The sequence below is a fragment of the Vicia villosa genome, linkage group LG7 (genome assembly GCF_029867415.1).
Source record: "Vicia villosa cultivar HV-30 ecotype Madison, WI linkage group LG7, Vvil1.0, whole genome shotgun sequence".
Classification (NCBI taxonomy): domain Eukaryota; kingdom Viridiplantae; phylum Streptophyta; class Magnoliopsida; order Fabales; family Fabaceae; genus Vicia; species Vicia villosa.
Window position 1 is genome coordinate 41,264,530 of NC_081186.1, and position 27,409 is coordinate 41,291,938.

Genomic DNA, 27,409 nt, shown 5'->3' on the forward strand with positions numbered 1-27,409 from the left:
CAAATTCCCGATCGAGGAAAATGAGAACAAATTCCATCTCCTGGAAGAAAGATTGAATGCTTTAGAAGGTCGAAGCTCCTCCGGTTTAAATGCTATTGATTTGTGCCTAGTGCCTGATATCAAGATTCCCGCTAAATTCAAAGTCCCCAGTTTTGAGAAATACAAGGGTACTACTTGTCCGATGAGTCACATCAAGGCATTCTGCAACAAGATGGCACCGTATGCAGAAAATGATAAGCTTCTAATGCATTTCTTTCAGGATAGTCTCAGTGGGGCATCTCTTGAATGGTATACACGACTCGAACGAACCCATGTCCGCACTTGGGATGAATTAGCAGAGGCTTTTCTCAAGCATTACAAGTACAACAGTGACATGGCTCCTACTAGACTTCAACTCCAAAGTTTAACTCAGAAGGTTGATGAGTCTTTTAAAGAGTATGCACAAAGATGGAGAGAATTAGCTTCCAGAGTCCAACCTCCACTTTTGGAACGAGAGCTTGTAGACATGTTCATGAATACTTTGAAAGATCCTTATCTGAACATGATGGTTGGATGTGCTTCCTCCGAATTTTCAAGTTTGGTTGTCGTAGGAGAACGAATTGAAAACGCTTTAAAGATGGGTAGAATCCAGGATATCTCCGATGTTTCCGAATTCACTGAAGAAGAAAAAAGTGAAACAAACGCAATCTTTGAGAATGAAGAAGAGGAAGTCCCTGTTCATCCTCAGGTTCCGGTTCCCAACTACCAGATGGTACTAGTTTCTCCTAGCAAGTATATTCCACAAGCCTTTGCCACCACTATCAATCAACAACCCCAAATGGTCCAACAACAACCGGTTCAGTATCTGCCACAAAAGCAATGTGCTCCACATCAACAAGGTCATCCGAATCAACGCCAACCTAGAAGTAATTTGGAACGAAGAAATGCTCCTTTAGACCAGATTCCTATGACATACACTAAACTTCTTCCATATCTAGTTCAAATCTCATTGGTGGTTCCCAAATCTCTAAAGCCTCCACCACAACCGTTTCCACCTGGGTATGACCCTAATGTGCAATGTGGATATCACGCTGGATCAATGGGGCACTCAACTGAGGACTGCAACGCTTTCAAAGCCAAAGTACAACAATTGATTGACGAGAGGTACATAACCCTTCAAGGAGGAAACATGTGTGTGAATGGAATTCCCTTGCCCGAGTAAGAGCCTGGATTTTAGAAAGTCTCAAAAATCAACAAATTCCCTGTTTAAACTCGTTGATATGATAATAATAAAAGCGCCTCTCCTTCTCAAGGTTCTTGTGCTCAGTTGTATCTCTGAGGGTTGGTGTTTCAAGCTTTCCTTACAACAGATAGCTTTTCTAAGTTTGACGACCTTGCAAGGTTCTTCCATGTTTGATGGTGAATACTTCTCCAACATCTATGCTTGGGGCTCCCGCACGAGGGATAAGCAAGACGTACTCTTATCTTGAGCATTGCATCGCTCGCATTGCTCGAATCCCTAAAGTAACACAAAATTTACAACTCTTGGGTGACTTTGTTGGAGTTTTCTTTTGAAGTAATCTTAAGTGTTTGGAAGGAACTACAAGAAGTATTCAAGATCAACAAGCCCAGACGGAGTCAAGCCTCCTCAACAATGGCAATCATCAATTCATTTCTGCATTTTCATTTGTAATTTTCCTTGTTTTGTTAAATGTTTCTTCCATGTAAAACTTGTTTGTTTTGAATGAAAATAAAAATACATTGCATATGCTAGTTTCGAATCAATCCATTCGTGTTCACTCACATATTTCTGTCTATCGATATCAAACTCTGGTTTAAGCAAAAAACATCAAAAGGAGAATGATGAATAATAATAAAAACGCAAAATCTCTAATTGTGTGCTTTTGAATAAAACCCCGCTGAGGATGTACAGGCATTGTTTCAAATCCCCAAACACTGGAGATATAAGGGAGTGCAACCCTCGTTAACCCCTTTGAGCCTCGAAGTAGGAGTTTCTTTTTTATACAAAAAAAAAACCCTCACATTTAACCCAGGGGCAGGGTAGCGTTCAATTAACCTGATCGAGCAATCAAAATTCATCAAGAGTGTACATCTGAGGATACAACAATGGTTATCTTTCAAAAGATTGAGGAAAGTCAACACCACAATGGTAATCCTTCATCAATCAAAGAATGAGGCAGTCACAATCACCTCCAACAAATCAGAGATTCAGGATCACAAGACTTGTTCAAAAAAAGTGAATAAAAAAAAGAGAAAGAAAGAAAAGCCCGCTAAGTCAACAACTTGAAAACAAGTGACTTAGGCAAAAATTAGGGCATCCCGCTGGACTCCAAAATAAAATTCAAAAATTTGTCCAGGCAAAAGTTAGGGAAACAAAAAGCAAAACAAAAGCGAAAAATGAGGATTACAAAACAAAGGTCCTCATCAAAAGAACAAGGTCGTGTGATCAGACACCAAAAATGTAAGGTAAAGTGACTGCCACGTCCAAAAGACTTCATTGATTCCTCAATCATCTCAAATTCCTCTTGAAGGATGAACACTCGTATCAAGTTAAGTTGAACTTAGGACTGGAGAACATCACGAAGAATGGGTGGGTTAGGTTAGACTTTGAGCCTTAAATCCTTTCTTTCTAAAACCGTGAACCAGGCCACGTTACAACCCTTAAAAGACCTAATTGAAGCTGGGTTTATTTCGAAAGCACACCACACCAAGTTGCGTAAAACTGACTCTCATATGTTTGCTTACCATTTATGTTGATATCAATATGACAAATAATTCAAACACTGAATGTCACAACATCGTTCCAATAAACTTTGATCTCGAAGCTAGCATAAGCATTGCATTAGGACTATCATCTTCAAAACAATCATCTTTTACTTGTGAATAAAGACTTGACATCAAGGAAGATCAAACAATGAATAACTGCAGAAAAAGTTGATCGATTCCATGAGTCGTTCACTTCAAAAGGCTGATCACTCCGAGGGGCAAGTTGTGTGAAGACTCTGTCAACTGAGGCATCCATTCACCGTTGGTCAATCTGGGGCAATCAAGTCGAGGAATCCCTCTTGAGTTCAACCAATCTGGGGCAGTTACGTCGAGATTCGAAAAATCTCTCCAAGGATCCCTTGGGGCAAATTCCTTCGTAGTTCACGAAGCTTGGGGCACAATCTTCTTAGTTTTTTATTGCCTCTCCATGATCATAGGAGTTTATTTCTCCTGGAACCATGGTTTCTCCCCAAGCACATGAGTTTATTTCTCATGGGAGTTGTCCCATTCCCCCGACCTGGTCTCCTCTTCTGAAGTTCTCATCCTCAACATGGCGAATCGAGGGAATCTCCTCAAGCTCACCATCCACAAGCAATTCAAGCTGTAGGGAAAGTCAGATGAAGTCACTTTCCCCCCAACAGAGCTACATTCCAACCCTCAAGGTAGTTGCCAATAATCTTTGGTACTGTAGGTTTTCCAACACCGAGTCATATTGATAGCTCAAGACCACAAGCAACGGACCCCAATAATCATGCTAACGCCTTTATTTGGCACTTTGCATATAGAACCCATTGCATATAACATTGCATCTTCAAAAGCGTAGCATTTCCATTAAGGTGGATCATTACGCCATACAAAAATTCAAACATACATCAATGCACAAGCCAGTTTGTGTGTGCCCAAAAGGTACGAAGTAACATATATACCCTCAGAAGAAGTGTCATCTTCTCTCTCCAGTGTGGATCCGACACAATGCCTTTCTTTGTCAGAATCGTTGTCTCCGAGGTTATTTCCCGCGTGCTGCGTGAAGATTAGAGTGCGAATGAGGATGGGCATTCAACCCATCTCATTTTTCAACCGTTTGAATAACCATACTTGGTGTGTGGCAATTCGAACGATTGCCACTCTTGATGAGTTACACCCCGCCTTTGGCCTGAGGGATTAATGTAATTCTTATGCTTCGCCAGCATCAACATCTTCGTGAATCTCCAATGTTTACCAATGTCTTTTGATCGAGTCTAGTCGTCACTAGTCTCCGTGGCCCCTTCCCCCGTGCGGAAAAACTTTTTAGATCCAACCCCCGTGTTGTGAACCATTTACCTTCCAACTTTCGAACAATTTCAAAGCCCAGTTCTCGCCCTGGCAAATCAAGTCAAAATCCAGTTCCCGTCCTGGTAATCATTTTCAAAATCCAGTTCCCGTCCTGGTAATCATTTTTCCAAATCCAGTTCCCGTCCTGGTAATCATTTTCCAAATCCAGTTCCCATCCTGGTAGTCATCTTTCCAAGTCCAATTCCCGCCTTGGCAAACTTCCTTCAAAGCCCAATTCTCGCATTGGCAAACTTCCTTCAAAGCCCAATTCTCGCATTGGCAAACTTTCTTCAAAGTCCAATTCTCGCCTTGGCAAACTTTTTTTTCAAAGTCCAATTCCCGCCTTGGAAAACTTTTTTCAAAGTCCAATTCTCGCCTTGGCAAACCCTTTTTCAAAGTCCAGTCCCCGCCCTGGCAAATCATTTCTTTCATTTTCACTCCTCGTCTGATATTTTATGGTGAAGTCAGTTCTCGCCTGACAACCACCATTTATCCCTAATTTCTTACTATAAAACCAATTCCCAATCCCCAGCAAGTCATTATTCTCTTTCCCCATCCAACCAAAGCATCCATAAATCATTCCACCAGAAAAAACAAAATTCTCTTTCCCCAGCAAATATCAAAACATGAAAATAAAGATAACACTCATACCATATTCTCTTCAGGACAAATTTCTGGTACTTTGATATTTAATCTTCTTCTACCTCGAATGTTCGAAAGGCTGGCGCCAATCTCACATCCAGGTTAAGACGATTAAATAGGGGCAGCTGTCATACCCCAAATTTGTCCTACCCTTTCAATTTTATCTGGCTTAGGCTCATGCATTTCATAGTCTCATGTACATACCTCCCATTAGGTCATTTACATAACTCATGCATTCATTAATCAATAACTTGGCATCGGGATCAAGGATTTTGAAATCCTAGAGCTTCATATTAAGTTTGAGGCGTTCATGGCAACTGAAGTCTGATTCTTCTCATGCTTCCAGCGGTAAAGTGGGGGATCAGGGTTTATTTCCCTATGGTTGACCAAAGGTAAGGTTTTCACCTGCTGTGTTTGGGCTTGAGGAAGCCTCCAACTGAGGATCGTCAAATTAGGTTCTCTCATCCGTGGTTTCCTCATGGCATTGTGATTTTTGTTCTGAGATCATTGATGAACCATGGTGCAAGAGGATGAACTTGAAGATCGCATTGTACTCAAGGTATCATTCGTGCTAACGCTTGTTGCTTGATATGCAAGTTGGTTTGAATTGGCGAATTACATAGAGTTAAAGGGTTCATTGAAGACCAAGTTGACTGCAATTATTCATTGATATGTGGAGTGGATTTGAGTTCAGGGATGATTAAAGTTCTTAAGTATTTGTGGGTGAGCCCTTAAGAAACATGGTACTTGGAACTAAAGGAAAATGGCATGTATAAGGATATTTAAGCATCATGGACAACATGTTCATTCATCAAAAATTAATTCTAGTTCGCTGGAAACAAAAAAGATTCATATGCTTTTCTTGGAATATCCGATAAGCTTTCAACATGGTTCGAGTTTGTGGTTCTATTTTGGTATCACTTGATCTTATGCATACGCATTGCGCATCATGTAAGAGTGATTCAATTTTGAATTCAATGACGTCAATTCAAGTTCATTCAAAGTCTATAAGGATTCATTCCGTTTTGGAAGGCAAGGCATAGAAAAATTGAGACAATCATCTTGACTCCAATTCCATTCAACATCCAATATATTACATGTTTAATATTCTTGTTCAAAAGCTATTACAACATGAATAGAAAAGAAAATCCTTTACAAAATATACTTATCCAAGAGTCCAAATATCATGTTGTCACATTACAAACAGAGATATAAACATGAGAGATCTTATGTTGTTGAACTTCATGTCCCAGTCTAGATACAAGTCGCCTCAATTTCGCCTACGCTCCTACAAGTCCCTCATGTGCAAACATCAACTCCAAGCCTCCATTTCATACTTGATAGAACCTGCAAATTCAAAAAGGGAAACAATTCAAAACCTTGCTATGCTGCAAATATCCAAAGAAAACCAAAAACAGCATACACACATACATATCAACTCTATTCACAAACAGCCCTGCATACATCAAGGAGAAACCTACATAAACCAAAACAGTTTACTACTTTCAAACCATTAACAGAACCCTTTCACAACACTCCCTAAACCAACTGTCAAGCTTTTCCAAAATTACTAACAGTAGTGGAAAATAGATTTCCAACAGCAACTTTTCAAAACTTATCACTAACCAATTGCCTACTAAATTCAGCTCTGCATACCTGCTAACCAGCTTAACAGTCCATAACCAATCCTCTTACTAATTTTCCATCCCAACTAAACTTCCAACAACCTAACTTCTATAACTAATTCCCAAACATAACCTAACCACAAAAAACAGTTACAATTCCTAACCAACAGAATCAGTTACTAACTAACAGAATTCAAGACAGAATTTCCTAGCAAGTCTAACCAATTCCTAACTACCTATCAGTCACTTATAACAGAATATAACAGAAAAGAGGAGGAGAAGAGTAACTGTTTCTAACCGATTCTATAACTGAATGTGACAGATTCCAACAGAAATAACAAACTGAAAAAGGAGGGAACTTACCTCAATCTCACTCTCAATCTTCTGCTCTCCATCTCTCTATATAACAGAACATCTTCACTTTCACTCGGGACCACCTACACACTTCCATTCATCACACACCATTCATCCACCATTTTCACCAACCCCACGATTCTTCACCTTGCATCATCTTCATCATCCTCACTCTCAATCATCTTCACACTGCAACTTCAATCTACCGAATCCTCACTTTCTCTCAATCTTCAACCTATAACAAAAACCAGAAACGGATCTTCTTCATCTCCACTCTCTCCTATCACATTCCTCAATTCTTCCATCTCCTTCGATCTCCACATCCAATCCTCGATCCTTCAATCATCAAAATCAACCAACGGAAAATTATCAGAACAAAGGATAACAAGGAAATGAGAAAGAGAGTCGATAATAGAAAGAGAAAAAACCTGTAGCAAAAGAACTTGAGCGGATCTTCAATTCTACCTCAACCTCAAGAACTCACTGAAGGCTTCGTCATCTTCATCTGTAATCGTTCACGCAACAAACCTCCAACTGAACCTTCTTCCATCACGATTCACCAACATTCAACAATCCTCAGCAACTTCGCTCGACCTTCATCATCATGATAACAACGATTCAAACGAGAGAGAAATCAAGAGAGATCGAGAGGGAGCAAGGTTGATTCAGTCGAGAGGAGATTCTCACGAACCGGAGAGATGAGAGAAGACGGAGAAAGAGGTTCGAATGGAGGTGGAAGCGTTTGTTTGTGAGGCGGTGGTGAACAACGAGGTCCTCATCGGAGAAGAAGGTATTCGGCGCCGGTGAGATCGAGAGGGAGAGTTAGTCTGAGAACAACTCCAAAGGTCACACATTTTGACCTAATCCCTTTCCTTATTTCAATTTTTTTCCTTTTTTTGTTAATTGGTTTAATTAGAGTTAATGGATATTAACTGCTGTTAATTGAGATTAACAAGAAAATCTGATGCAATTGAACCACAAGAAATTCTGAATCCATGGATCACAGGTTGCTAGGGCCTGCCACCGAACCGCTAATCTCACCCCACTGTAGCCCAGCATACCCCTTGTGTTTTTCTGGATAACAAAGCAACAATGGGCCTGCCACAATTCTGATTTCACCCCCCTTTGGCCCATGTTACAATCGTTTTTGACCATGCTAAAGAGAAGTATCTGAAAACAAAAATCTCTTGGGCCTCTGACTGGGCCCTGCGCCCTGATTATTTGCTACACTCCATAATCCAGCATATGTCCCCCCCTGCTTACATGTTTTCTTATTAGAATCTAGGTTTTTTGACATAGTTTTGTTCTAATTGTTAGATGAAAACATGATAAAAATCATATAATTTTCTTTGATAGACTTAAGGCAATTTCTCACATAAAAAACACATAAAGAATGGTTTTAGGTATTTTAGAGTGAGTAAATAATTGTCATAAGTTTTTGTTGATTTTTCTTAATTGTTTTAATCCTTTTAATAGATCTTTTTTCTTCACAATATTTGAATATTCTTTGTATCGACACTTCTTTGTAAATAACTCTCTAATAGACTTAGGAGTTAATTTTTTAGTCTCGTTTTTTGTATAGAATTAATGGATGTATGTGTGCTTGTGAGTATCATTTGTTTGCTATAATTCTCAATTTTATTTGTCGCATATTGATTTTCCTTTACCTATTCCATGTATAGTTTTTGTTAATAAATTGCATAGTTTTTTTTATTTTAATTCCCATGTATAGACAACTTAGACTAGAATTTAGGAATAGTTCCCTTCTTTCATTATTTTTCTTTTTTTAACTTTTAAAATACTTAATAAATATCGATGAAGATCATACCGTTACTACATTTCATAGTAGGAAAGAAATGATTGGGGCGTAGGCCCCGATGTATGTTCTTTCCTACTTAGCGAAGAAGAAATGATCGAGGTGTGAGGCCTCGGTGTATTTCTTAACTGCTATTTAGAGAATCGATTGTGGCGTAGGCCTCGATGTGCATTCTCTAAATATTCACAAAGGAACTTCTTTTTGTATTTCTTTTACTTAGCAGAGAAGAAATGATTGAGGTGTGAGGCCTCGATGTATTTCTTTACCGCTATTTAGAGAAACGATTGTGGCGTAGGCCTCGATGTGCTTTCTCTAAATATGCAAAACAAAACTCTTTTGGTATGATCTAAGTCACAAAATAAATTCCCTTAAAAAACACCAATCCAAAACACTTAAAACGCTAATAAATGTTCAGATTTAAAACAAAGTAAGGAAGTGATGCGAAGCCTTGTAGTAGGTCTTCGTCATCATGGAATTACCCTAAAAGACACAAACCAATCATTTCTTTTTCTTTTGCCTCGTTGGCACCTAAGGGCACCGTTATTTCCGCTCGTACGCATCCTAGGCGATCCCTTATGCAAGAGCGCGAATGTTAACGCCGCCCAACTAAAAAACACAAAAACAAACAGAAAATCGTGAGCCGAGCTACGGTAACTCTGATTCCTGAAAAGGATACGTAGGCAGCGGGGTAGGGCCCGTGCGAGTACAATTCTTTATTTTCCCTACACTTTGCATTCATTCGCATGTAGACATAGACATAGTACACACCCTTTAGATAGAAACAAACATAGGTGGATACCATCGAGTACGATGGGCGTGAGGGGTGCTAGCACCTTCCCCTTGCGTAACCGACTCCCGTACCTATATTCTCTGGTCGCAAGACCCTGTTCTTACCCTTTATTAGGTTTTCTGATATTCCTTTCCCTTATGGGATAAATATATTGGTGGCGACTCTGTTCATTTTTCGCGAGCGTGCGACATAACCTTTCTAACATTACATTCATAAATTCACTATAACCAACCAAATATCTAAATACCATACGCTAATACATTAACTGACTGTCTAACTTCCCTAGTTTGTAATACACAATGTTGCACCCCAAAATTTGCTCTCTTAATTTGAGCTATAAGTTATTAGCGACGTTTATTTCGTCGTTCGAAAAGTGGAAAAATAACAATAAGGAGTTCTTGTGGTTTTAAAGAGATGCGATGTAAAAATGGTTCAAGCGGTGGAAATACGAGAAAAATCATAAATACCATTTGGAAGGTGATACGAGCTGAATTCCCGTGTAGTCCCGACTGTTTTGACGATATCTACAACTTTCATGTTCGGCTCGGAAGCCAACTCTTTGAGGAAAGTATTCGAAATTGGAAAATTACTTGGATTTTTATAAAGAAAAGAGTGCTGAATGTAGGGTTTCGGATCTCAGAAAATTCATATCTCCTAATTCGCTAGTCGGATTCGCTCGAAAATTTAACTGGAGCTCCGTGCCATCATTACCAAGATTTCATATGTTTGGGCCGTCGGCTGATTATGCACCGAAAACTCCCAGCACTTTAAGGATTCTCACGTTCTTTCGGTAAAAAGTGTGTTTTCGAGTATGTCGCGCCGAGTTTGAAAATTCATAACTTCTTCGATTTTTATCGTATGAAGTCCATTCTGGCGGCATTCTCTTGGAAATTTCGTTAACTTTGATTCTTGTCACACATGCCTGTTCAGATTCTGAGCCGAAGATAGGGTTTTATCGAGTTCTTTGAGCGGTACTCACGAAATTCTGCACAGTCGCGCTAGATGAATCGACGTTTCTCGTCATTCAAATGCGCATAATTTCTTCATCGCTTATCGGATTGAGATGATTCTCGCGGCAACGAGTCACGAATTTGGTCATCTTCATAGTGGCATTGGTTTTGTTCCGGAATTCGGAGCCGAACCGAATTTCCTTAAAAACAAGCCAAAATAAGACGCACCGAGGGCAATTTGGACATTTCGCGTTGACAATATATAAACTTTTTGCTCTTCACAAATGAAAAAGAGAACTTGATAACTTCACTTCACCCAAAAGATCAAAAACACTTTCTCTCAATTCTCTCTCAATTTTCTTATATCAAAACCACAAAAACTCACAAAACCTTCATCAATCTTCATCAATTCAAGATCAAATCTCAAGAACAAATGAAGATCAAAGCACAAATCAAGATCTTCTCCTCCGATTGAAGGATTTCGCGCCTCTCCCTATCCAAGGATCTCACGCTCCACTCACTCCCTTCTCATATCTCGGATTCACGTTCGTGTTCGTGTCGTGTTCACGTCATGTTCGTGTTCATCCGATCTCATTTTCTTCATTTGATCCGGTAAATTCACTACAAACCATGCTAGATCATTGATTTTGTTGCTTAATTCGACATTGATCATGATGATTTTTGATTGCAGATGATGGATTTATGATAATTGATGATGATAATTGTTAGTTGATTGAATGATTCGTGTTGATCTTGATTATTTGATTGAATTCGAGATTTACCGGTGAATTATTGTTGATGATACATGCATGTTGCTTATGATACAAGAAGTCGCATTCTAAGTGTTTAATAACTTGAGTGTGTGAAGTGTTTGTGCTTAATTTTGAATTCTAGCATGAGATAATGAGTTGTTGATTGAGGATATATGACTATCGTGCTTAATTGAACAAATTTGAGTTTCGGTGAGGAGTTAATCTTAATGTTATGTTCATAATGTCTATGCTCCAATTCTTGCATGATAAGTGTTTGTAGAAATGCTTAATTGAGATCGTTGAGTGAGAATTCACGGAACCTTGTGGTTATTGAGCCTTAATTGTTGTTACTTGTTGGTAATAAGTAAATCCGGAATCGGTTGAATTTCTCTTCATCACTTGCACCATACTTGTTCATGTCTTGTAGCATGTCGCATGTCGACTCGTTGTTATTGTTTACATTTGCCAAAGCATGAAATGTTTGTTAACAAAGTGTTTAAATTGTGCACTCATTGATATGTAAAGTCATGGCTAGTCGTGGATGTTTGATCTTGCTTTCGATGTTCATGATTTGCTCTTTTTGTTCATGTAGCGACACCGACGCGTCGATTTGTTTGCGTATTGTGTGATGTTAATTTTCATGCATGATTTGAATCCTACATGTTGCACAATGTGTTTGCTCTTGACTCATAGCATTGTATGTTTGATATTTGCTTGTATGTTGAACATTCATGAAGAATGGCATCATGTTTGCTTGCGAGAATTTGATTTTTAGCAATTGGCACTGTTTAGGTCGACGTAAGCTCCATCTAGGTCGACCTAAATCCTTCTTGTGCGCTTCTGGTCCATTTAGGTCGACCCAGGATGAATTCAGGTCGACCTGGAGCTGTTTTCTTTAATTCTGGACCATTTAGGTCGACCCAGGGTGAGTTTAGGTCGACCTAAAACCTTCATTTTTGATTCTGGACCATTTAGGTCGACCCAGGATGAGTTTAGGTCGACCTGGAGCTGTTTCTTTTGTTTTTGGACCATTTAGGTCGACCTAGGTCGAGGGTAGGTCGACCTAGAGTTGTGTGTTTTGCTTCTTTTACTTCCTAACTTCAATCTCTCATATCTTTTGACTTGTAACTCCGATTTGCGCGTTCTTTATATCGTTGGAAATCTTGTGAAACGTGCTACCTTGTGAGATGATTGGTATTGATTGATTGTGGTTTATTCATATTTGTTTTCCCCTTGATATTTTGTTGTTCATTTCATGCTTGTATTAGTTATTCATTTTCTCTTAGATTAGAATGCAATAACGCAATTTCGATTGCGATGTTTTGTTATCTCTAACTTGTGTGCTAGTGTGCAAGGCTTTTGGATAGTCACCGATCGAAGCTTACTACGTGAGTGTTCCGCTTTATTTGCGGGACACAATCTCATTCACTCGCATCGTGTTCTCATCTTGGAGACACGTCTCTATTACTTTATATCTGCTTGTTTGGTTTGCTTGTTCCTCTTGCAGGTGTATTGTGATTATGCTCGACGCGCGTGTGCTGACTATTTGCTTTTGCTTTGCTAGCTCGCTCGCGGGATCCTAGTTTCCTTTCTCTCTTCGCTTTAGTTTACGGATCATCATCCGTTTGGTATTGATTCCGTTCCATTTTATTTTTCTCGCACTTTATTGCTTTCTCGCATCATCCTTTAATATGAGAAGTAGGACTTAGACATGCATCTGGCCAAGCCCTTGAAAGAGGCTCTGTTTTTGTTGGTGTGTTTATATTTGTGCTTTGCGGCAGGGAGTCACGGTGTAATAAGACCTACATGGCACTCCGTTAAGTCCTCATGGAAGGCACGCGGAAAGGGTTAGCAATCAACCTCCGCCCAGTCTCATCGAGTCCGTTCGGTATGCGCACGCTACGCGTTGCTTGCTTTTGAACCAGTACAAGATCTTGTTATCGAGTATGTCAGGAAAAGGGTTCATGCAACCGGACCCCCGCATTTCCTATAGCTCGCGTTGTTCGACGTTGATGCTCGGTGTACGCATGCACCGTTTTCCTTTACGATCCGTGACGGCTTGGTTGCTGAGAGGGATCCACTCTTGTCTATGGCCCGATCATTTTCGCGAGGTCTAATGCTTGGTTGACTCGGGTGATTCGCTCCCCTTGGCTATGGCGGGACCGCTTTTCTACCATTCGGCCAGTGCCGTTGGTTTGTTTGCTTTACGAGCGGAGCTCGTTTATGTGATATATTTGTTTGCCTTCCCTTTTCCTCGTAGGTTGCTAGTTTAGTTTAGACTTGTACCCATTGTATGATAACATTAGGTAGCAAGCTTTCCCCCTTAGCTTAGGTTTTCCTCATGCATTCTATAAAACACAAACCACACTCTTTGATTTTCTTTTCTTAAGAGCTCGTTATTTCCGCTCCATTCCCAGATTAAGTCGCCAAAGGTCGAGCAGCAGAGTGTGAATGTAACTTGTTCACCTAAAAAACACAAAACAAACAGAAACTAGTTAGTCGAGCTACGGTACCTCTGATTCCTCAAAAAGGATACGTAGGCAGTGGGGTAGGGCCCGTGCGAGTATAATTCTTTCTTTTCCCTACATTTTGCATGCATTTTAGTCCAGGTTAGCGCAGTTTGCTTACACACCCATAGTTTTAGACACAAGCGTGGATACCATCAAGTACGATGGGCGCGAGGGGTGCTAATACCTTCCCCTTGCGTAACCAACTCCCTTACCCTTTTTCTCTAGTCGTGAGACCGCTGTTTTGTTTTGTGGTTTGCTGGCATTCCCTTCCTTTTCAGGATAAATATGTTAGTGGCGATTCTGTTAATTTTCGCGGTAGCGACACACAACAACTAATTCCCCCTCCAAAATTCAAACTAACAAACCACTAAATGTCACTTATAACTAACTTTGAAACTTCAATTATATTTAATAGCTAACAGATCTAACCAACTTAAACAAACTCAGTAACCGAGCTTGCATCCACCCTTGATCTGCAACTGAAAGCTTCAAATCCTATGACCCAGAGTCATCACCTTCTAACTGCCATTTTCATATCCAACAAACTATATAACATATTTACCCTTTATCAGTCTCTGGTTCATCTCTTCTCAACCTCACACTCTCCTCTAACCACTCTCAATTCTATTCCTTCACCATTCAATCATCTTCAACCTTCATAATACGCATTAATTCACCACCACTTTCATCTTCTTCATCTCAGCACACTCCACCAATCCTCACTCTTCACTCACATTCATACTCTTCACCTCTCTCAACAATTATCACAATTCATATGCAACATTCACTAATTCACCACCCAACTCATGTCACACAATGCTCTGAATCTCTACTCACACATGCAAGAACTCGCAACAACAAAATACAACACACAACGCAGCAAGAAGCAACGCGCAGAAAATCAAGAAAAAATGGAAGGAGTAAGGAAAACACACAAATAGGAAGAGACATTTGAAAATATCAAGAAAGATTATTCCATACCTGTAGATCGTATTTCCAAGTGCCTCTAATCTTCTGTTTCACTTCATAATCAAATTCAATTCAACGACATAGGAATGGATCTCTGCGCCGTTTGTATTAATGGAAGTCACTTTCGCTTACCTTTTGGATACTAACCAATTATACAAATTGTTGTATTTTATCATTTTTAATTTTTGCTTTAAAGTTACCTTGAATATTGTAGTAAGTGCTCCATCCCTCCTAGATGGGTCAAAATGCTCCCCCTCCCCAAAGGACATGTAATAGCTGGATTTATTGTTTTCTTGCTTATATGTTTGTATGCTTGCATGTTAAAAAGATAAAATCAAACAATAGAAAAAAATTTCAAAACCAAAGAGAAAACAAATATTGATCCAACATCAAGCTATTTTAAAACTAAGTAATTAAATTCTTTTCTTCCGCCTCCCCCTTAGGGTTTCCACATCCCTTATATTACACATAAGTCGAAAGCTTAGACATCGCAACCAACCTCCAACAAAATTCATCACTACTCCACCATCTAAAACCAAAAAAGAAAGCCTTGTATGTTCTTCACCCGTAAGTCAAGCGCTTAGGCCTCACACTCGACCTACCTATAACCAATTCACCCCCTTTCACTTCACTCCATGCAATTGATTCATCTTCATTCATTCTACAAATAAGACTAAAACCTTGGTCCTTGTACAAAGTGCCCTTTTCAAAATTCTTTTCCTAATACTTCTTAAAACACCTTAAAAAACAAAACGAGTTTAATTTGATCTTTATAGGGCGAAAAAAGAGAAAGTTAGGGTACTATCTTTTCATGCTGTCAAGTATCTATTTGTGTGGCCGTATTTAAACCACGGTAAGATACATGTCTCCCTCTAAGGAGTATAATTAAACTTATCATACCTTTTGGATTCACATTCACCTAAAACCAACACAACAAATCAAATGTGGCATCTCTCCTTAAGAGCGTAACTCAAAACCTTTTCATGAAAGGGCATGTTATTTCCATTCTACCTCATCGAAGGTCGTGCCTAATGCTATAATGTCAATGTTATCATTATCCATTCTACGGAGCTCCGACTTCTCCATTGCATTATAGGGGTACGTAGGCATAGGGTTCAAGAAACCCTAGCGAGCACACTAATTTAAAACCTTTTATCCCTAATTAAATCCATCCATAAATATCATGTAAACCCTAAAATAATACCCCTACACCTAGAACAATCAAAATGGTACCCATCGAGTACGATGGATGTGAGGGGTGCTAATATCTTCCCCTTGCATAACCGATTCCAAACCCTGATCTGGGTCGCAAGGCCATCTTATCCTTCCTTTTGGGTTTTTCTTGATGTTTCCCCTTCTCTTTGGGATAAATAAATTTTGATGACGCCTCTATGTTTTTCTCGCGTACTGACACTATGCACTAGGTATTGTTCTAGGACAATGTAAAGATAAGAAGCTGCACGCAATCTACTATGCTAGTAGAACTATAGAAGAAACTCAAATTAATTATGCCACTATTGAGAATGACCTTCTAGCCATCGTCTATGTGACCGACAAATTTCGTTCTTACCTAGTGGGATCGAAGATTATTGTATACACAGACCATGCGACTATCAAGTGTCTACTTAGCAAGAAATACGCAAGGAAGAAGTTGATTTGGTGAATATTATTGCTGCAGGAGTTCGATATAGAGATTCGTGATTAGAAAGGGAACGAAAATGTGGTGGCATATCACTTTTATAGGATGAACGATGTGAAAATAGAAGAGATGCCCTTAAATGACTTATTCCCTAATGATAGACTAATAGTAGTCTTAAGAGATGAGGCACCATATTATGTTCATTTCGCAGATTACCTTTTAATTGGTGCCAGAGGAGGAAGCCGCATTAGCTTAATCTACAGTGTAGTGGTAGGATGATTTTGTTAATTACCTAGCTATTAGAGTTTTTCCCCCCATATTTGAAATATCAGCGAAAGAATAAATTCTTTCATGATCTCAATCAATACTATTGGGATTAACCCATCTTTTTCAAAAGGGTCCTTAACAACATCCAATGCCTCTCCCTATGGAGGGCATGTAAGTACATCCAAGACATGTGCCAAAATTCTTCACGCGGGCCTCTACTTGCCCACGTCTTAAAAGATGTTCATGCCTTTGTCACAAAATGTGACCAGTGCCAGCGCACTTGGAACATTTCTAAAAGAGATAAGATGCCTTTTAAGAACATCTTGGAAGTAGAAGTATTCGATGTATAAGGCATCAATTTATGGGACCTTTTCCATCCTCAATGGGAAACCAATTCATATTTGTTTTTGACTACGTGTCGAAATGGTTTTAGGCCATTGCCTCCTACTAATGATATACCATTGGTGATCAAGATGTTTAAAAACAACATCTTTCCAAGATTCGGCGTCCCTAGACTCGTAATAAGTGATGGAGAGTCTAACTTTATTTTAAAACGATTCAAAAATTTGCTTAAAAAATATTGAGTGAAACAGAGAGTAGCTACCCCGTATCATCTGCAAACAAGTTGTCAGGTGAAAATTTCTAATAGAAAAATAATATCAATCCTGAAGAAAACAGTTTCAATCTCTAGAAAATACAGGGCCGCTAAGCTTTATGAAGCATTATGGCTCTATAGGACTGCTTATAAGACACCTATAGAAACCACCCCATTCAAGCTTGTCTATGGAAAATCATGCCACCTTCCGGTAGAGCTAGAACACAAAGCCTATTGGACCATTAAGACCCTCAATATGGACTATAGAGCCCCCAGAGGTAAAAATATCTGGGATCTGCATGAGTTAGAAGAGCTTAGGATGGGTGTCAACGGAAATGCCATGATATATAAAGAACACTCCAAGAAATGGCATGATAAGCGTATTACTAGAAGGGGATTCAATGAGGGAGAGTTATAACTACTTTTTAATTATAGACCGAGGATATTTCCTTGGAAAGTATCACTCTAGATGGTCTGGACCATTCAAGGTAACTAGAGTAATGCAATTCGATATAGTGGAGGTTTGGAGTAATTTCACTGGGTTGTTCATAATAAATGGGAAGAGGCTTAAACACTATCATAGAAGAGAAAACATGGGCCTAGGCGTTAGTTTCTCCTTAGAGGTACCCCCCGAAGGACCTCCTGAGAATTAAGCATTTAAGAGTCGTTCTACCGACGTTAAATGAAGCGATGTGTGTAGGGATGTTAAAAACTAAATCGGTCCAATAGAAAACTGCTACATTTTATAGATGATTTATTGTTCTGTGTCTTAGCATTGTGTTGTGTCATAGATTATGAGTATAATTCCATGAGGACATATTTTTCGAGAACTTATTGAAGTGTGTGAGCTCCATAAGCTTTGAGGTTGGTTGACATTAATTTTGCTAAAACATGTCTCTGGTGAAGATGTCATACAGAATGTCATAACATCCTAATTGATACAATAGAATTGGACTTCAAGCAGAACTGTTTTGGTACAACAAAGTTTTGACTTCTTTGAAACGACAGATGTTCTAACAGATGTCGTAACATCATGACCCAAGACATCATTGCAGAGGTGTTTTAAATCTTGACAGATTTAGTTGGATCCTGTGAGATTTATTCCAGATATATCTCAGTATATTTTACAAGTCAAGATTATTTTTATCTGGAACAAGGAAATCAAATCTCCAACAGAATTAATATTTAAATATTGAAGATTGAATATTTGAAGATTTGTTGCAAGATTTAAGGAGAGGTTGTTATAAGATTGGTACATCTACAAGCGCGTGGATCAAACATTTATGGATAAATAATCTGAAGCCCAAAATCTTCTGAAGACTATATATAGACAGCCCTAGTCCTAGTATCTTGCATCTTTTTATTTTTCATAGTTTGTAAACTAGGATTTAGGGTTTAAGGGTTTTGAGAGTCTCTCGTGTAACTTGAGGAGTACATCACCCATGTATCTTTTGATACTTGTGGTAAACATTTTTGTTCTCACTTAGAAGCCTTTAGGCAATAAGTTGAGTTTTGTTCTCACTCTTTAAGCTTTTAAGCATGAGAGTTGAGTATTGTCCTTGATCAAAACTTTTAAGAAAGATCAATTATTTCTTCTAAGTTGAAGTTGTGAAGCAAGACTAGGTTTATTTTACTAGAAGTGTAGTCTTTCCTTGTCACTAGGTTGTGACTTGTTTATTTGAAGTGTGATCTTCAGTTAGGTGAAAGGCCGTTGATACAATAAATGGGACTGGGACTCTTAGACATCGCTGCGGTGATTGGAAGTGGGATGAAATTTCTTATATCTAGGAGGTTCTTAGGTAGAAGTAGCACAGGGTATTGAATACGATGGAAGGTTGTAAGCATGAGACTTGTTTAGGCTTTGAAATAATACTATAGTGGACTTCCTTCCTGGTTTGGTAGCCCCCAGGGTATGTGATATTGCACCAAATTGGATAAACAATTCTGTGTGTTATTTATGTTTCTGCATAATCACATAATTTTAAAAGTGAACATCTGTCTCGATATTAGTTTTGTTATCAAGATATTATAGTATGAACATGTATAGCCCGTACCATAGAAATTTCAAAGTCTTGCTGAATGTTAATGACGCCCAATATGTTTTTGCTTAGAGCAAGCTGACAGGAGTGTTACTAAATGAACATGCGTCTCGATATTAGTTCTGTTATTAAGATATTATAGTATGAACATGTATAGCCCGTACCATAGAAATTTCAAAGTCTTGCTGAATGTTAATGACGCCCAATATGTTTTTGCTTAGAGGAAGCTGACAGGAGTGTTACTAAATGAACATGCAAAATTATTATATATTTAAAAGTGAACATGTCATTCTAAAATCAATATAATCTGCATTGACTGTAACACAATATACATAAAAATCTTTTTATTTCAGAAATTTAATTTAAATTAATAATATGGTGACAATTTATAAATTAATTGGATTCAAAAAAAAATTCTCCTTGACAAATCATGCCGCATAGTCTAGCACTGACACCTCTGAACATTGACGTGTTTAGTGCCCAACACGTGTCGATGACCAACAGCGACACATGTGATTACATCTAATTTATCATTTTTTTCAAAGTATTATCGGTGTCAATGTGTTTGTGTTTGAGTCGGTGCATCATAGAGTGTTAGTATATATAATATATCAATAGAGAACCTGATCCTGCCTGTGGGTAAAGAATAATCGACCACTATCAATTGACAAAGGTTTATCCTTTATCAATTTGACTAGTAAAATGCTAGACCAATGGAGATATTTATTCCTGGTTTATACTACAACCACTACTATGTAGCAGCCTCCCAGCCTCTTGCAAGTGAGGGGATCACCCTCTTGAGGGGATCACCGTATAACAGTCCCATACTAAGCCTGACTCTTCTTTTATAACTTGCATGGCACATGTTGCTCTTTTTAGTACTAACCTCCTATGAAATTATGCTCAAAATAAAAAGAGCAACATCATGTAAAAAATAAGAAAATGTTACATACTCATCAATATTTGTAGTCAACAAGCGTGATACTAATTCATTATCCTTCAATATTCATGTCTTAACGTCAACAGGACCGACCCAATCAACGCAGAGGCCCCGTTCTAATTTTGAAAATAGGCTCAAATTTAAAATATAAATACAACTATAATAATTAAAAAAGACACATAAAAATTACATTTATGTATTAATCAATAATCTATTTAATTAAAATTATTTTGAATTTTAATCTATTTCAATTTTTGTATGTATTGAGTTTTTATTATAGCATTTTTTTATTTATTGAATTTTTATTATAACCTTTTTATTTATTTCAATTAATATTTACGAAAAAAATATTGGACCTTTTAAAAATTTGGGGCCCCTAAAATTTGGGGCCCTATGCTGTAGCACTTCCTGCACATGCACAGGGCCCGGCCCTGAACGTAAAGACATCGTCCCTGAATAAAATGAAAATGGGCTCATAAGTCACAACTGGAACAAAAATTTTTTAAAAAAATCACATCCAATTCAAGCTTATTGAAAAAGCCATCAGATTACCTCTTCCAAGGGAATACTTTGTACTTAAGGCTCCAAAGAGAATGATTTTGTACTTAGAAATTGTATAGGATGATATGTAAAGAGATAATATCCAAGTTTTCATCCTAGAGCAATAGAAAACAACAAATCAAAATGTAATATTGATTCCTAAAGTAGTTAAACAACTGATGCTTCAGTTAATAGACATATATCCCATTCAACGCCGTCTCAACTTTTTCGGAGGCCCTGCGTAGATTAGTCGTAGTTTAATCATGGAAAAACAAATTGAGGTCTTATCTTACAATAGTTTAATCAATATAAACATTTTATGAGGCCCTATTTAGTCACATGTTAAGTGTGGAAAATTTAAGACCCTGTGCGGTAGCCCGCCTTACACGCCCTCAAAGACGGCCCTGGTCCCATTCTTCTTCTTCTTCAGCTATACTCTTTTATTTGGCCAAGGGAAATTATACTAGTTCCCATTACAAGCAAAGGAAACGGAGTTATATATCATTAATTATTTTAAAAGATAACTTAGCATGTTTTATCATGTAAAAGCATTAATCTTTAACTACAATTTCTCACTCACAGCAACTTACACCAAATTAAAACTTAAGGGGAGAAATAAATGACTGCAGAATATAATCTTAATTTTCTTGGGACACATACTCTCTAGCAATGCTTAAAAATTCTCCCACAAACAGAACCACATATGTTTCCATCCTCGCCTTGGTGACAGGATAATCTACGCCCCTCTCCCTTCCCTGTATATAAACAACAAAAGTAGGGAAATATTAATACATGTAGCTTGAACTGATCAACTAAATTGAGAATAAACTAAATACTGTTGATGTTTTTGACTTGTTTTTTAAGATTTGTTTGAGATGTGTACAATTTTTTATGTGACAAAAGTGCATTTCCAAAGTATTATATATTAATTATTCACTGTAGTGTAGAAGCACGGTAAAAATGCAATAAACAATCCTAATATTTTTCTCATTGCCGACAAATCAGTCAACTAAGGACAACGGTATAGTTGTTGGCACATAGAAATTGATAAACAGCTATTTTGACTTTTGAATAAATTGAAATTTCACACACTTACAAAAATATGGTATTTAGATACATTATTACAGAGATAAAAGTATCACTTTTTGAAGTTATGATAATATACCATATTTAAATTACAAAATTAGTTTGGTGAAATAATAACATATTAGTTATAAAGTTAATTTTAAATATTAATATAATAATTTAAGAGAATTTCTAATTTCACCCTTTGAAACTCTTATCTACTTGGCAAAATTTCAATTATGCCCTCTGCTTTCGTGGATACAAAGACGGAAGCACCTTTTTTTTTAAATTTGTTTGCATCTACGGAAGCATTTTAAACTAGTGTTTGTTGGCAAAAAATATAAACAAATTCAGTTCGGAGATTATTCCATATGTACATATACGGAATGACTTAGCGCCAGAATATTCCGTAGAAATACCTACGGAAGCATTTGATATAGTTTGAACCAACATGATCACTCCCCCATTGTCACATTTCTTCTTCAACACTCACTCTCACCACCCTAAAAAACTCTACTTCATCAATATAATTTTCCACTCCAAAGCTCCAACTTTTTGGTGTAACAAATCAAAGGGAGCAAGAGAAGACTCAATTTCAGGTAAATAGTCATCTTTATCCATTGCATTGTCCACATTATGCTTGAATTTTCTGCAAGAAAGTTTTACGCTGCTTCCGTAGGTACATCTACGGACTGTGTTGAAGATGAACATGTTTCAGAGGTGCATCTACGTAAGGTGTCTGTGTTGTTTTTTACAACAGTCTTGTAATTCTCTGTTATATCTATTATTAGTTACGAATGGGTATGGTGCACCCCGATAATATCTCAAGAGAATTAGTTCATTCAGTCGATGTTTCTCCTAATGTTGAAGGGATAGTCGTAAAGGCGGTAGATGGTGGCGGTGACTTTAATAACAAGCAAGAGTTTGATGATCGGGAAAGCATGCTCACATGGATTCGAAGGAATGCAACTGACCTTGGTTTTGGTGCGGTAATAGGAAGATCGGATAATGGTACGGCAAGAAGAAACGCTTTCGTCACAATGTTGTGTGAAAGAAGCGGGAAATACCATCCTCCTCCAAGGAAGTTTAAAAGAGACGAGGCGGGTACAAGAAAATGCGAGTTTCCATTTAAAATTCGTGATTACATGTTGGCTAGCAAGAAGTGGAGATTTAATCTTATTTGTGGTTTGCATAACCATGACATGTGCGGGAAATTACAAGGACATCCTAGTGTATGTCGGCTCAATCCGGAAGAGAATACATGTATTAATGACATGTCCTTGAATCTTTTCCAACCGAAAAATATACTTTCCACGTTGAAACGGAAGAAACCCAACAACGTATCAAATATAAGGCAAGTGTATAACATCTGGTACCGTAATAATAAGGCGATTAGGGGAGATAGAAGTGAGGTGCAACAACTGTTGAAGATGTTGGATGATAACAAATACGTGTCATGGTACAGAACTTGTGACGATGGGGTTACAATCCAAGATATTTTTTGGACTCATCCGGATTCGATAAACTTGTTCAACACTTTCCCGACAATGCTCCTTCTTGATTTTACCTACAAGACCAACAAGTATCGACTTCCGCTATTTAAGATTGTAGGTGTTACATCCACCGATAAAACAAGTCGAGATGCCCAAGGCAATTGTTACGAACGGCGATACCGCTTTGATGAATGCGGTGGCAAAGATATTTCCTTCTTCTAACGCATTACTTTGTCGATATCACATAACATGTAATGTGAAAAGTAAGGTTAAATCCGCGCTCGGGACGAAACAAGTAGAGACCAATGGTGGAAAATCGGTGAAGCCTGGTGTGATTGTTGAACAAATAATGGATGCATGGACTCGTATAGTAAATTTTTCGACAAAATAATTATACGCCGATTTCGTCATTCAATTTCGGAAAGGGTGTGAAAAGTATCCGGATTTATTGAAATATGTTGAAATTACCATTCTTGATAAGGTGAAGGAGAAGTTTGTGTGTGTGTGGACAAATAATGTCTGAAAACTTGGGAATACAAGGGTGACTTGTGTGAGATTGGGATACCGTAAATCTCATGATCAAAAACCAACATAATGAGATACAAACCACTTTTGGTTGGAGCATTACAGTGTTAGAACATCGATTATGGGACAACATTCTTTATTTTCAATTGATCGGCAATGTGTCTCGGGCCAGGTTAAACTATATTTTTCACGAGGCCAAACAAGGTGAAAATGTCAGTTCCGGTAGTGTAAAGTGTGGTTGCACTATTACTATCATGTATGGTCTCCCGTGTGCATGTGTTATTGCTAAAAAAGAGAGACTAGGTGAACCAATAAGAATGGACGAAGTTATCCCTCATTGGAAAAGACTTAGTTTTGATGATGATGATGGTTGTGTCGAAGGAGAAAAATCGAATATCTCCATTACTTCTGAATTGGAAGCGATACAAGAGATGTTTTCGAAAGCCGATGACAACACGAAACTCCACATCAAATAACAATTGCGGAAGATTGGATATCCTGAAACAACCGACATGAAACTGTCGTCTCAACCGATTAAGACAAAGGGTGCTCCTAAGAAATTGAAGCCTACACTGAATGACAACTCGACTACACAGTCTCCTTCTTATTGTGAGCATGTCGATAAACGTTTTCCCGACTCACCGACTTCTAAATCTCAAAAACCTCAAAAAATGTCAAACAAAGGAGCTCGCATAAGCAAACCGCCTCCGACACCTATTCCACTCAAAATTCCAATTATCGAAGAGATGCCAATTCCTCCGAACATTCTATTCATCGAAGAGATGCCGGTTTTTATGCACCCTTACATCAAGCGGATCGTAGATATTGCTGGGGACGGTAATTATGATTATCGAGTCGTCTCGGCGTTGCTTGGTAATGGAGAGGGTAGCCATACGGTTTTCCGTCATCAACTCATCCAAGACTTGAAGACGTAGAAAGAATCATACACGCGGTTATATGGAGAGGAAGCTAAATTTGAAGCAGTTAATGAAGCTCTTGTGCCTTGGATGGGCCCCTATGCACCGGTGTCAAAATGGATGAAATTCCTAGAAATAGGACATCTTATTGCAATCGCCTAAGATATGGTGTCCATTGACTTTACGCGTTATGGTTTTTAGGAAACCTTTTTCCCACTCCGCACTGCACCGCCTACAAATTCAATTGCTTGCATCATGTGTATTGGATGGCTTTCAAAAGTTAATCACTTTGTGCAATTTTACTTGAAATCGGGATACCCCATACCACCTACGTCACCGGAATGGGATCCTCATCATACCGAAGGTGCCAAGACGTGGCCGGGACTTTTTGTTGATAGGATGCACGAATTCGAAAGATTGAACAACGTCGAGAAGGAAGTGAATAAGGAAAAGTCAAAATTGGAACCACCAATAGATTTAGCCGGCGATAGTTCTTTTGATGTATTTTCTAGTTTCAAAGTGTAATATATGCACTCATTAACATTGCAATATAATCATTTTTTGTCAAGTATTAGTTTATGTCTTTATGTGTTTTCATTCTCTCTGACGATGATAAAGTGTTTATTCCTTTTAAAAAAACTTTTTCCCTTTTAAGTGGAACTGCATTAGCTCTGACTTCTCCATTTCACCGAGGAGGTATGTAGGCACAAGATGTAATGTCTTGCGAAACTTGTTTTAAAAATCAAACAAACCTTTCTTTTGCACACATAACCCAGATTTTCAAAAAGGTTCTTGTGGGTACCACATATATGAGGGGTGCTTAAAACCCTCCCCTTGTATAATCAACACCCGTACCTAAGATCTCTTTTTGCTTTAAAAACAACTTTGGGTTTATTTCACTCTTTTCCCTTTTCCTTTGGAAACAATAAAGCGCGGTGGCGACTTTCACTGAAATAATGAGTCGAGTCAACCAATGGCTTCGATCTCAGATTTTCCCTGTTACACCTTGAAGTCATCCTTTGACCTAAAGTACACTCCAACTTCCCATTTAAAATCTGCCATGTCCTTCTTCACTTTGAACATTGGGTAACTCTTCTTTCTAACATCAACACTAATATTATCACTATCACATCCACTTTTCAAGTTCTTCACTATCATTATCTATTTCCTTTTCCAAACTATCATTATCCAAATGCTTTTTGCTTTGTTCATCCTCATGTTGTGATTCGTGTTCAACAAGATTATCTAAATATTCTTCCTCTAAATCATCAAAACCATCAGATGAATCATCAAATTCCACTACCATAGCACTCTCATAATTCTCATCAAGACTGTCATCTCCACTATCAGTACTAGACTCATCATGCACCTCACCAACATTTCCTTCATCCCTTACAATATTACCTTCATCCCTCACCACATTGCCCTCAACCTTATCCACATTGCCTTCTTTCCTCACCACATTGCCTTCTACCAAATCCACACTGCCTTCTTCCCTCACCAGATTGCCTTCATCCAAATCCACATTCTCTTTCTCAACAGTCACATTACATTCCTCCTGACCTACTACTTCTTCATAAATTTTTTAATAATCTCTTCTTCGTCATCTACAATATCATCATTCCCTACTGCACCCTGTAAAGATCAGCTATGTCTAAGGCTCCTTTATCATCAACTAATTCAATCATGTCATTCAATCATGTCAAATGTAGGATCTCTGTACCAAATTCTCTCAAACTCCCTATAACCTAACTCCTTAAGAACACCAACAAATTCAAAATAGCCCCACGTGTATGCATCTATTTTCAAGTCCGAAATGTCTCCTCCTTCATACTAACTATTGTCAATATCAATGAATTCACCGCTATGGTGAATAGTTAGATACAGAAACTTGTCCATTAGACCTAAATTAGAACAAACCCTAAATAAGAATCGTGTTTTAAGAAGCCTAAATCAGAACAAACGAACCCTAGAAATAACAATCCCTGATTTAACCCGAAATGCGAATGAACCCTAAAAATAACCCTAAAAAACGCACAACATAAGCAATAATCTGAACCAGTTTAGGGTTATAAATGAAAAACCTATGGTGATTCAGTGTTGTCAATCATGGCTCTTTCGATTGCAGCCTTTAAATGAGACTTGTTCTTTGAAGGATAACCCAGAGCTTCAACCTTTCGTATTCAGTAGATGCTAAGTGTGAAAATGTGACTTGTGGAAATGAGAGTTTTGGAAATGAGACTTGTTCTTTGAAGGATAACCCAGAGCTTCAACCTTTCGTATTCAGTAGATGCTAAGTGTGAAAATGTGACTTGTGGAAATGAGAGTTTTGGAAATGAGACTTGTTCTTTGAAGGATAAAAACATATAAAAGTGTATTATCCATATCAACATTCAAACAAGCCACGTAGATAATAAAAACATAACACAACGAACGTAACCATGCAGAAGGATAAACGTGATACCATTTTAATAGATAAGGAAGTGATTTGAACTTTTTAAAAATTAAAGGACCAAAGTGAATCCCGAATGAAAGTTAAAGAGCGAAAAATGATATTTTGCCTAAGGTTTTTGCTAACCAATGCACTCAGGGCAATGGTTAAGCATTCCAAAAAAAGAAAATATTTTATAGAAAATCTAATATTTCAATTTTCGAGGCATTAAATACACATATTACCAAATAAATTTACTATTTTAAAATCTTAACCATTGTCTTGAGGGTACTCGTTAACATTTCCTTTTGTCTAAAAAAAAATCTATTGGCAATTCAAATAATGTTAATTTTTTACTAGTAAATATATATGATAACTCGTGTTTCACGCTGAGTACTTTGCAGTTAAGAAATCGGTCCACTAATAAGTATTTCCCACTATATATATATTCTCATAAGTCCTTTACCATTGTC

The 27,409-nt window shown here is 38.0% G+C and overlaps 2 protein-coding genes across 2 annotated transcripts; both read left to right on the forward strand.

The window, feature by feature from the left end:
* The first annotated feature begins 616 nt into the window (after positions 1-616).
* Positions 617-24,064, forward strand: LOC131618923 (uncharacterized). The gene is made up of 4 exons (XM_058890072.1): positions 617-751; positions 22,362-23,051; positions 23,182-23,428; positions 23,694-24,064. The coding sequence occupies exons 1-4, from the start codon at positions 617-619 to the stop codon at positions 24,062-24,064; spliced, it is 1,443 nt and encodes a 480-aa protein (XP_058746055.1).
* Positions 24,065-24,100: 36 nt separating this feature from the next.
* On the forward strand, positions 24,101-24,523 carry LOC131618924 (uncharacterized). Its single transcript, XM_058890073.1, has one exon. The coding sequence runs from the start codon at positions 24,101-24,103 to the stop codon at positions 24,521-24,523; it is 423 nt and encodes a 140-aa protein (XP_058746056.1).
* Positions 24,524-27,409: the final 2,886 nt, after the last annotated feature.